At 43.5% G+C, this 13,126-nt stretch overlaps 1 protein-coding gene across 50 annotated transcripts in view; it reads right to left on the reverse strand.

Annotated features, from left to right (window-relative positions):
* Positions 1-13,126, reverse strand: part of LOC1271191 (zinc finger protein 420) — a 37,349-nt gene that overhangs the window by 21,323 nt on the left and 2,900 nt on the right. For 49 of the 50 annotated variants that reach the window (XM_061662713.1, XM_061662708.1, XM_061662706.1 and 46 more), the window contains exon 2: positions 11,040-11,929. In XM_061662713.1, the coding sequence (XP_061518697.1) occupies positions 11,040-11,171 (132 nt within the window). In that variant the 5' untranslated portion in view covers positions 11,172-11,929. Of the gene's footprint in view, positions 1-11,039; positions 11,930-12,752; positions 12,849-13,126 lie in introns of those variants that run through there. The other variant, XM_061662689.1, reaches the window with a different exon arrangement.

Raw genomic sequence — 13,126 nt, forward strand, 5'->3', positions numbered from 1 at the left:
AGATCCAGCCCTGCCCACCAACCTCTACGCAATACATATTAACCTGTCCGAAGAAACTTTTGGATATCTTTGCACGCAACAACATACCAAAACCATCGCCACAGAATCACGAACAACACAGAGACGACACAAAACCACAATAAGACAGCTTAGCTTGGTAAGAATGAATTCGTTTTTATCCTCTGCTGTTATTCTCCTTGCTACTTCTTAGTTCTCGGTTAGAGTTACATGAGACCATTGCAGAAGCTGCAGCCGAGCAAGAGCAGCTTGAATTGCAATGTTAAATGCATCATTGAAATTGAATGCACAAAAAACCGGCACCGAATGCTCTTTTGGGACCACAAAGCTAAGCGTTACTACAATATACACAAACACACAAGGGTGAAGACTGAGCGAGAGAAAAGATACGAAGGAAAGGCGTAAAGCAAATTCTTTCTAGCTTGGAATCAGTTATGTACGTTTCTTGATTCACTTTCAACCGACACGCAATGCTCAGCCCGCTCCTTTGAAAAGCATTGTTTTGGCTTAACCTTTTAAAGCAACAAAGTTGTACAACTTCACTAAGAAGAGATTTTGTTCTTTTTATTTGGGCCCGAGAAAAGACGGATAGAGAAGTCATATTTCTTTTTCGTCCGCTACACAGAGAGACATTGGTACAGGTCTTCAGGTGTCATGTTCTTTTCAGAAAGAATGAAAAGGATTTGAAAAGGATAGCATACAGCTGTCAAAACTCAATTATAAGCAGAGTTTGACACAGTCGTATAATAATAGCACTAATTTCAATCATCTCTTTCAGCCTTCTCGTAGTACGGTAGCATGCTTTAGTAATAATAACACAATTAATTACTAATGAACCACTCGGCACATGTTTAGTTCGGGATGAACTCCACGTAAAACATGCCCCTCCCGTCCATGCCAGCCAAATTATGTTACCAGCAAATGATGTCATCGTACTGGAGCCTTTGTGTGTTGTGAAAAGCGAACATACACGTATGTAGCGCAGCTGGGCTGTTGGTATTTTCTGTGTCGCAAAACCACGGCAATGCAAGTTAGGGCCCAAGTTGGGTTGTGTGACTTAAAGACAGTGTGTGCGCGATGATGATATGCAGCCATCCATACAGTTCCCGAGATCGAGACGGGAATGTTATGCTAATGGAAACACCATTAGCATAAGCGGCGGGTTCCGTGCGTTTCTTTTCTTTCGCCAAACAGGAAAGCCGTCAGACCGGCCACCCGGCGGTTTGGTTTGTTGTCATCATGAAGTAAAGTAAATTCGAAACATCGCGTCATCTGTGGCCCTCTCCACAGCACATTACGCAGAAGAACCCATTCCAGCCCATCCATAGAGGGAGGTGGAATTATAAGATCAAAGGGATATTATGTTTTTAAAATCAGGAAGGAAAACAACAAGTACCATTATCATTTTTGGTTGTTTATTGATATGTACAGCGACAAATAATTTACAAAGTTGAGTTAATTGAGTTAAAAAGCAGGTTTGTTTAAAAATCGAATACAACAGCAAGGTTTGTTATACAAATAAATCGAATGTGGACCAAACAAACTGGAAAACAAAAACCATGCCACACGTCCCATATCATGGTTGCCAGTAAGTGTATACCTTCGTCACAGCTACATGATGCTCAGGAAGGCACACATTACAAATTACTGCGCACAGCTCAAATGTCAAAAAACACGCCGTCACTCGCTCAAACCGTAGCAAAATCATTGCTTCACATTGCTGCCTGTCCAACAAGGCGCAACCTTGTATGCACACCGGAGCTGATGGTAAGAGAAGCGAGCATAGTTTCTACCGTACCGGAGACAAACTAAGCAACGAGAGTACCTTCACAATTTGCAGCACACCAAAGCTCGTTAGTAGCTGGAACTATCTTCTCCACATCCCCCCCTCTGCTTTCTCATCACATCATTACCCTACCAACATTTCGGGGCGTTTTGATGGGCTTGGGGGAGACGAAACCCCACCAAGCTAGCAATACCCCGGACAAGTCACGAACGAGCTCACGTTTTTGCACGCCGAAAACCCATACTGCTGCTGCTGCTGCTGCAATGTTGATGATGATGGGACCGGTGGCGGTATACGTTCAGTTTGTTTCTTTGCCAGCGTTTGAACAACTCCGACGCTGCTGCGCTGCTGCTGCTGCCCATGACGCAACATCATCTCACCATCGTCGTCATTGGGAGCCTTCCAGCCCGCTCGGGGCGAAATAAATTGCATTTTGCAACGAGCACAACAGCGGCGCAAAGTAATGTTGCGGTTTTTGCGCCATTGAAGCGCAAACGGGGGAGAAGAAAACAAAATAAATAAAGCATACGGGGCAGCATCGTATAGCGCGCACAGCCGAACGAAAGGACGGAAAGGAAGCCGTTGAAAGCACGATTTCGCTCTGATTGAAATTCGAATCGTGTGTGCGTGGACTGACTGGGGAGGGTGCGCGGTGGTGGTGTTTTTCATCTGAATGTTCTTCCCCCCTTGGAAGCAATAGCACAACATGAGAGAGCAGCCAGAAGACGAAAGCGGTCGGGGGGTTTGTTACAAAGCTAATGCCATTCGGTGGATTTTCCCGCCCAAATGTTGAAAATCCCCCGGTGCGATTTCATCTCGATCGTGAACATGCACACATACACACACGTTTATTGAAATGTTTGACGCCCCCTTTTTGCCAGAGCATTTGCTGGGAGGGGTGAAATTGGATTTAGAAGATGTGTGTGTGGTCGTGTTATGCAGCTAAGCGTACTTTAGAGTCATCAATTTTATTTACTGCATTTATTGGCGGTAGTTTTAGCTACATTACACATTAATTATGAACTATAATAATTAAGTAAACTCTTAATATAAGAAAACAGTGACTGAAAGTTTCTATTCTTCTCTCAAATGCAATAATGGAAAACTGGTTCCTCGGCCATCGTCAACATTCAATCAAACGTCAATCGAAATGAATTAAAAAGAAGTCTATTGCATTTTTTATTAACTCCTCCACCACCACACCACCAATTCTCGAGCCACCCCCTACCACAATACTTGCTCGCCAAAAAGGCGCGGGATTGATTGGGAGGCAGAGTGGTGAGTTATGAGCTTCGATGCATGACAACAGGCCATCACCACCTTCAGCCCCTCGATCATCATCATCTATCTTCCATCACCACTTCCCCACACTTCCACCGAAAGCGGCAACAAGAATGCAAAAATGTATGCTCGCGCGAAAGAGCACACACTATCGACCAAGCGCACTGCATAATATAAGAGCACCTTCTCTTCTCTTTCATACAAACACACACACATACAGACGTACATACATGCAAGCCCCGGGAAGTTGCGCACGGATCATGCGCAGAACGCATGGGGGGTCGACCCTACGCAGCAGAACGGAACCAAAACGGGAGTGGTGAGAAGAGTGGTGAAAAAAGAGTGGTGAGTGGAAAGAACATTGCTCGCACACAACGGCAACGCAGCACGCGTGTACGAAGCGTGTACGAATACGCGCTGCTGTGTATACGCTTATATTATTACAAAATACACAGGAAAGCGTATGCTTATGTGTTGTATAGCCTCAGGCATATCTTTTTCGAGTCGTGTGTGTGTTGGTGTTTCCCATTTTTTGTCTTTTCTGATTAAAATTGAGCCGGCTTTATTTCTCACATGCATATACATAGCCGCACACACCCACACAGTCACGGGGGATTTTTCTACCACCCTGGATGGTCACGAGTGTTGAACGTTTAAAAAAAAAACAGCCCAAAGGGAACGGCAAAGCAAGATTACAGGAACACGAATAAAGCCATTTATCACGACCACGCTAATCAGTCTGGCACCATTTGCTAAGCAGCCTAATTGACCTATAATGAAATGTTTCTAGAAAGCGCTTCCATATTACAAATATAGATAATAAATAGGCAACAGCGCGTCATTAGAAGCTCAAAATTGACCTAGAAAAATATCAAATTTGAATGCAATAAATTAACATCAAACGAAACGAGTAAATATTCCCGCTTAAATTCTACCAAGCTAAACTAACGCCGTCGGCGTGTATGTGTGAGTTTTTGCTTTCAAAGCCTCAACACAGGGTGACTCAAACGGAGAAAAAAATTACGCCGTAAGCTAATGATGATGATGTGGTTATATACATAGCTCTCGAGCGGAGCTAACACTGTACCCACACATACATACATCCCATCCGCATATAATACGAACAACGTCTTCTCTCTTGCTCTTTCCTCGCTGCCTAGTATTGGTATCTCTCTCGTGCGCGCTGTGCTGCGCTACAACACACACACATGCACAGCTTATTGATTCTGCCAAACCTTTTTCACCACACCACCACAGCCGCCATATTGGATTTTGCTCGAACAGCAAGCGAAAATGTCGCTTCTACAAGAGCATTTTGCGTAGCGCTACCATGAAGAAAAGTAGATTTTTACAAATGTTTTCAATATCTTAACAGCGTCAAACTGTTGTTGAAACGGGACGCCCAACAGAAACATGATTTGTGGTGACTTTTTCACTGCAAAAAGACGCCACACCACGCACAGAGGAGCTAGCAGCGCGTTCACACGCCTCGGATGGTGACGCAATCGAAAAACTCGCACGGCCGCGTCGTCGCCGTGCCATTTCGAGGTCGATTCGTTTGATTATGCAAGAAGGTGGGCTCACTTATGAATTTTGTAGCTCGTAGCTACGGTGAAAAATTCACCAATCGGCACTTCTTCAATCGTGCGCCATGGTGGAGGTGACCTTTGGTAGATTTTTTGTTGTTGTGATTTTGTAGCTGAATCCACCAACTTTTTTTTCGGACAGAAGCTCTAATTAAGCCTTTCCTGCCTGTATGGTAAAATGTTAGATTAGCGCTTTCCGTTCGGCTTCTACAGAGGCCTCCTCGCGTAGAGAGCTTCTTGGTGGGATCCCCCGGCTTGCGGTGATGCAATCTCCAATGACGCCAAACAACGCCATGGAACGCAAAAGATGCTTCTCCCCGTTCCTCTAAGCACACTGCCGAACACACCATCCTCCAAAGAGTCTGTGATTGATGGACTCTGATTCTGTTGGTGCTAACCCTCTGCTACTGTGTTTTACTCCTACTTCCACCTCTCCGATTTGTGTCTCTGAACACTCTCCAAGGTAACACATTAATCAGGAGTACTAATCCAAAAGGTGTAGGCCTGGTAACAGTATCCCGCGCGCGTTCAACTCGCAACTTTAAATGTGTCGTTGCCCTAACTCAATATCCAATTCCTGTCCTAATCACAGAGCTACAGACGCAACACTTTCTAGAGGAGCAGCAGCAGCACGAACCGACACGATGGACAGCTAGCAGACAACAACAACAGCAAGAATCACACCGTAACAAGCAGCAGCGGCAGCAGAAGAAACATGCCGCGCCGGTGTGTATGGGTAGTCATCAACCCAAACCAACCCGCTTTTGGACGAGGCTACTACGACGACTTATTCCCACAGACCTTCCCCGCGATCTTCACACACTACAAGCAGCAGCAGCAACACACACGCCTCTCTATACACATGCACTTGCTGTGTTCGAGAGATGTTGCTGACGGTATTGGGGGATTGCGATGCCGAACGAGATGAAAGGGGGAAATGAGAGGCGCGTGTAAGAGGGTGCTTTTCAGCGTGTTGGCGCACTATACACATACGCACGCAGCACGCTCTCTTCTGCGTGTGCCAAAACACACGGCTCCACCACACAACAGGTCCGAGAAGGAGGGGCCTCTTGCTGCTGCTTTGTGATTTAAAGTGCGCGCATACCAACACCCAACCAGCCTCGGGGCGCACCTTCCACACCCCAAACCCATCTACCCAAACACCCCTTTTTGCGTGAAAACAAACACAACCTGTTTCCAAAACAAAAACAAACTCTAGATACACACACACACACACACACGCACGCACGTAACACGTTTTGAGCCTATCTGTGCCACACACCTACCAAACCACGGGGCCGGACCAGTCGGATCGGTATAAAAACCAACACACACACCCCCTCCTCTCTCTCTCCCTCTCCTTCCTAAAAGGCCAATTTTCTATTCACTGTGTGCACTTTTCCTCCTCCAACACATCATTAACCGAGCAAGGTGCACACACACAAACACACAAAAGTACACACTTATCCACCGAAACGATGCATACCGCCTGTCGACATACCGAAACATACACACACACGCGCGCGCGCGGAAATGGAATGTTTCCAAAAACATCGAACAGAAGGGGGCTAAAGGCACAAGAAGTATTATTACACACCCCGCAGATGGAAAATAAATGCCCAAATTTAAAGCACTACCTTCAATACACACTCACACACACATACACTGGTTTTAGTGAGTGTGAGTTGGATGGTGAGGACAACACGCCGGAAAGGAATCCTTCACCACCATCAGGATCTCCTCCAATACACACAGTCGCGCGCGCACACACTCTCGTGTATCCCTCTCCTCTTGTGGACATACCAGCAGGAGCAGCAGTACCAGCAGCAGGCAAGTGTGGAAGTGTGTGCGCGCAAGCACAGGAGAACAGAGCGCAAGTGTGTCCTTTTTTGCTGTTGTGTATGTTTTGTGTCTCCCCGCTGTCATCGTCCTGTAGTGGTGGTGCTGTACACCACCACCTCGTCATGCCAATGTACACCAGTAGTGCCGGAGCAGGGTCACCAGTCTGTGTGTGTCGTCGCTTGTTGAGAAGGTACACACAAGAATGGTATTTTACAGAAACTTTGAGCCTATCATTCTTGGGCATCATTTCTACCTTGCAGTTGCTTTACAAGGATCTTTCTAGACCTTTCTTCAAAACGTAAGCAAAGGCTATTGAGGATGGCAGACGAACCATCGTGCAGTGTAAAATGACAAACTTGATGTCCTGTCGGAAGTAATTTGTTGATGTTCTCAGAGGATTTGCAGTTTTTCAAAAGTTTTTGGTAATTCTTCATTTTCCAAAGTATCCCAAGCTATCTCTAACGATACATTTTCAATGACTATACGCTCTATACTCTATAACAAGCTTTACTGGAGTTGGCTACTTCTGTGTACGTACACCATATTAGCAGGCTAGTTGTTAAGAATTGTAAGAATTGTCGTAATTAATCAAGTTGCAGGGATCATCTCAATGTTTGAGTAGAATACCTCGGACTTCTATCCTCAATAGACCAGTATCGTAAGCTTGATTTCCAATCCGCAAAATCCCTTAACTCAACACCGCTGAACTGTGGGACGAACATAGTCGGAGCAATCAATGACAGTCATCCATTCGAGTCTCCATTGATACGGTGATATACCCCAACTCCGTAGCAAGAGAATTAAACCTACGACGACTTTAAACTACCGACACTGCTCTCTGAATAGTACAACAAATGGGCACCACACACTGCACCGTTTAAAAAGCTCTCGTACGACTACTCTATGAAGATGGTAATCAAAACAAACAGCGCAAAAGGTGCCGTCTTTCTACGAACACTAGAAAGCATAAGCGAAGCCAAACGCAAAAACATCTGATCTGGGAAGCGTACATCACACACCACACACAGAGGCACCACCCATCACACACCACACATTATCGGTGTGATCACCACACACCACCCGCAGAGAGCGCAAATTATACACACGCGCGTGTGACCGTGTGTAACACACAGACACACACACACACATCCGCCATTCATCCCCCTTCTTTATGACTTGTCGATTGCTCTGGTGGTGGTGGTGAGGAAAACGACAAACATTGGTGGTGGTGGTGAAGGTGGTGAAAATAGTACAAGCAAAAACCCATCCACCGACACCACCGGGAGCAGATCTAGGAGAAATCCACACACCCAAAACCCCGAAGAAAACCCTAGCGTGGGCACATCATAGATACACACACACACTGAGTCACACAGTGACACACACGCACGCATCAACGCTGTGAGGGCCAAGAAAAGCATGGTCGTTCGGGGTAGTTTTTTGTGGGTGGTGGGTTGTATCAACACCACGCGGTAGCGGCGTCGTCTCGCGTCGGCAACGAAAACAAACTCCACCACACACCACGCACATATCCAGTGTGACACAGGAGAGGTAAGGGCAAGCCACCCAACCACCAAGGGTAACAGAGAGGGAAGAATGATGGTTATGCGGCGCGCTATGCTGTTGCTAGTATGTTGCAACACACCAGAACGGCAGTTTCCTTTCTGGCAGTTGTCGTCGAGCGTCATAATTCCAATACATTTCCACTCTCCGGTTTGGAGCACTGGAGTTGAGTGAACGAAAGGGGAGAAAGCGGGATAATATTATGGTGGTGGTATAAATAGGACTCCAACTATGCTCCCTTCTGGCTACTGGTGTGATTTTATGCTGTACCTTTCGTTGCTTTTTTGGATTGTACAAATATGTGTCGTATACGCACAACACAGGCGACAACGCACACAGCAACGCAAGTAATGCTGGGAGGAATAATGGTGTGAGCAACAGAGAGAGGCAGCAACTACTACCATCAGAGCTCTTAACCACCCCAGCACAGCGCATAATGTAATGCGGAACTGTGCGGGGGAAGGAAAGGCACATTCCGGCAGGATATACGTGCTTTGGGCCGTTTTTCATGGTCTTGGTGGAATGTAGCTCTGTAGCTAAAAAAAAGGAGGGGGGGGGGAGAATGAGCATCAGGTGGATGAATGAAATCGTCACTAGAATGTACATGAAACTCGAATCTAGTCAAAGCTTTGGACAAATCACATCCTTGAGGGTGAGGCCAGCAAAGGAGGAGCGACTTTGAAGAGTAAATATAGATTTTTGGATTTTAAAATGTATGATCAGAGATATATTCTTGAAGGTTGATTAATAGGACACTCCAACATTCTACTCTAGCATGTTTTAGATGGCTTGAACCCGTAGCTACGAGAATTAGGTAAGCACTGGTACAATAAAAGCACCATTTAACATCCCCTTTCCGAACAGGTTCGATGGTCGAATGGTAAGTGTTCTGTCTCCAACAAGACTGGTAGTGGAACGATTCTCATCTCCGATGTGAAAAACATACCATTGGGAATTTAATTTGAAAAGGCTTACTTTTCTGGTGTCGTGTGCATAGAATGTGTGTGTGTGTGCTGCATGATTAATTTCAATAATATGATGATCTGTTTTATTGAAGCTACGAAAATGGAACCATCTTGATTGATAGAAAACAGTGTGTTTAACGCAGAGTTCTCTACTAATCCTTTTTAGGATCAAGAACTTAGTTTTGCATATATGTTTTCTTCCGCTTACATATATTGAGGATCTTTTGGTTGAGGACTTTTTCAATGCTTCGTCATCAAATTAAGTTAAATTCTCATTCCAGACATGCCTTTTGAATATATATAGATTGAATAATCTTGATTCTGGAAAAGAAAACATTTACATAAAGTCTTGTAATAAGCTTTTCATTAAACCCGCACCACGGACCACAGCTTTTCTTTGACCACCCGGACCAAGAGTGGTCGGCGGACCACTGGTTCACAGGCTTGTGATGTCCAACTTTTCATTTACTCTTAGCTGTATTACTCTCCATTACATCATGACAACTCATAGGGGGAACTGTAATGAATTTGGATCTTTTTTTACAGAAAAACGTGTATGAGAGTTTTCCAACCATCTTCACCACCTTTGAGGTGCCATCTGTCTTGGATCATTCTTCCGCTTCAAAACGTTAGTTAGCCCAGTCATTTGTCATTCATTTTGTCAAAAATTCAATTATTCAAAATAGGGTAAATGTACCAATAGTGGTGCAATTTGTAGAGGTACCGATGTGTTTTAATGTATTTAAAGTGTCAGGAAGGACAATTTCTGAATATTTTAACACATAGCAATTGGAATATGTTTTATCTTCGCAATCGCAACCATTTTTACCATGAAACACATCACATTTACGAAAAAATACATATTTTTGTGATTGCTTCGTTGTACCTATAATGGTGGTATGGTTCCTATAGTCGTCGTATTGTGTTCCTATAGTGGTGGTAAACAAAGATGCCTCAAAACAGTGTATAATATCAATATAACTTAGTTTTGAATATGTTTTCGTGTGAATAGCAAGGATAGCTGCCATATTAATGATTTCTTTCGTAATTTGATCGTAAAAAATGTATAAATTTGGTTGATGAAAATATTGACTAAAGTACTGCATCACACCTGTCATCAACCAACACCCGGAAGAGTGTGCTTGATTTGAAGTCAATTTTTCATTCAGCCAGATAAGCGAATTTTGGCCTGTTTTTGGTAAATTACTTAAATAAAACTCATTTCTGTTGCTTATTTTAGTGAAAACAGTACGACATGTCAATCGAAACAATCTAAAATGACCTGTATTTATTGATTTTATAACTATAACCGCTATAGGAACATGCCTGTTTTGTGTACCTATAATGGCACTATGGTAAAAAAACACTTAAAAATGCATAAATATGGTCAAAATGCCAATAATTTTAGTAAAACAATAACATTCCATAACAGTCATGTTGAAAAACTAGTAATTGCGTGGGTATGTGATCATTTAGAACGTTAACAGAAATATGAGTTTCGTTATGAAATCCTAAGGATTTTGGAAAAATGTTGACACATTTCACAAAATAATGGATTTTTCGGTCACTAAGTAACGGAATGGCCCCATTTAACTTTTAAACCCTTTGTAAAAGGCTTCACACTAACTTAAATAACTTAAATACTTTTAATTTGCCCTATGAACCGCATTTTAGAGCAATAGCACCACTATTGGTACTACCACCACTATAGGTACATTTACCCTAATTGTGTCGGGTTGTAAGCTATCATAGATCATGGAGTACGTACGAGTAAGAAAATTCTGAAAGCAATCATTGAACGTTTAAACATGAGATATCTTTAAAACACAAAAAAATAGAAAAAAAGAAACAAAAACCAAATATCTCTCCACATATTTGCGACTAAACTAGACTAGAGAGAAGAGAAACAATTGCATCCAGCAACAGCAAATGGCGAAAATATGATGAGGCGCATATCACCCTCTCTCTCTCTCACACATGACAGATCATTACACGTACCGTCGTTGTTCCATCGCCCACGGTGTAGTTGATGTTTGGGCTGATCTCCACCACCGAGTCGGGGCGCGGGTTCTCCGTAAAGCCCCAGGTGTAGTTAAAGCTGGCCGGTGCGTTCGTCTGCGCTGCACACATTTTGGGCGCGAGTTGTTTCTTTCTAGTTGTTCCCTTTTAACTTGTACCAACCCCCTGGCCGGGAGTGCTGTGGGAGGAAGGAGAGGATGACAACAAGAAGCGTTGCCCCCTTATCTAACCGCCTGGCGTGGTGTTTGTTTGTGTGCGGCACACACACTCTCTGGGGCACTGCAATCTGCCTCACCCACGGAACACACTGGCACACTGCACAAATTGGCTCACAAAAACCTTCCACAACACCACACGAACGAACACACAAACACACACACACTCTTTCTGGCGGCTATCGCTGCTGTTGGCGCCAACGACCCCGTTTCGGTACAAAAACCGGGCACTAGATACGTTAGGAGGGGTTGGTTGGTTGGGTGCTAAATATTTCACTTTCTTACAGAACTTTACAATCGTTTGCCTTCCCTCGCTGTTGCTGCTTCTAAACACACTTATTCCATTGTAAAAATGTTACGTTTTTTTGTTGTTTTCTTTGCGCTACACTTCCGCCGACGGAAACGTTACTGCCAACGGGTTTGGCATTTAGCAAACGGTGTACCGATGATTGTACGGCAATCGTACCACTTCCGTTTGACGGTTTTGATCACCCCGACTGACCTGTCACCGACTGTTGGGACACACTCGAGCGATTAAGAAATCTTCTGAGCGGGAGGGGGGGGACACGCACACGATTTTTGTCGATTTTCGCTTCACCATCCGATAAAACACGATCCATTCACTAATGTTTGCACTGGTGTTGTGGATGCCGCCTAAAAAAAGAGAGAAAATGATGTTAAATTATTTAATTGTTGTATAGAGGTTTTGCAGGGAGGTTTTTGCTTGTCACATTATCACAAGAAACAAGCAGCAAGGTTCTCGATTTATTGTGACATTTAACGGGTTTTTGCTACTTCACATCACAATAATTCAAGACAGTATGCCATTATTATGCGATAATGTGATGGACATGTTTTTGGAGGAGGGAAATTTTAAATTTGTAGGAGTAGGGGCAGGAAAATTAAGGAATTTGTCTTGCTTGTTTCTTAAACTTTCAAAAAACGACACTCAAAGTCGAGATGTTTTTTTCTTTAATATTTTTGACAATTTTGGAACATGAAAATGAAATAAATTTTCCCACAAAATGAAGGTCAGAAATGTCATTACATCAACGCTGACAATTCTTTTCCATTGGACACGGCAAGTAAATTGGCCCAGATGTAAAACAATAATGTTTAAAAAAGTATTCAACAAAATTTAAAATTTTATTTAAAAATTATCAGTTACGTTCAACGTCCAATTATTGAAAAAGGACATAGGTTGGAAAATTATCGAATGTCGGCTGAATGCGATTGATTTTTTTAAATTATTTATTATTATTATTATTTTTTTTTTGTCGAAACCAAAACTGTCCAAACTTGTACACAATTTTTTTAAGTAATTTAAATTAAACGCCATTTAATACAACTTATTCCAAATTCGTGAGTCACAATCAAGTTATGCATAATCCATCGACATGAAAAAAAGGAACAGAGCGGCGAACTAGCTTAGCAAAAGTGCCAGAGCCACTTGTTAAAATCGTGCATGTTTGTTTACATTCGAGAATAATGCACACCGGGTATACACTCACACACACCATGTGTACGCTCTGCTGTGTAATAGAAAAATAAAGGTAAACATTTCTTTGCCACACACTTGCAAACACCACAACCCACCGACACCGCCTTTTCTTTCACCCAAACATAGCAAAACTCCATGATTTGCGTGCGCGCTCCCCCCATTGAACAAACTGAACGGACGCGGACAGATACACAACACAACAACAACAAAGCATTGGCGCGTAAGCATGGATATATGTTGGTTGGTTCTACTACCAACATTCCGCCAGCAGACGAGCGCGGCAAAAGCTGCACGTGTGCAGAGCAATCGAAGAGGAATGTGTGTGTGTGTGTGTTGCGTGAAGAATGCGC

Source organism: Anopheles gambiae, chromosome 3 (genome assembly GCF_943734735.2).
Source record: "Anopheles gambiae chromosome 3, idAnoGambNW_F1_1, whole genome shotgun sequence".
Lineage (NCBI taxonomy): Eukaryota > Metazoa > Arthropoda > Insecta > Diptera > Culicidae > Anopheles > Anopheles gambiae.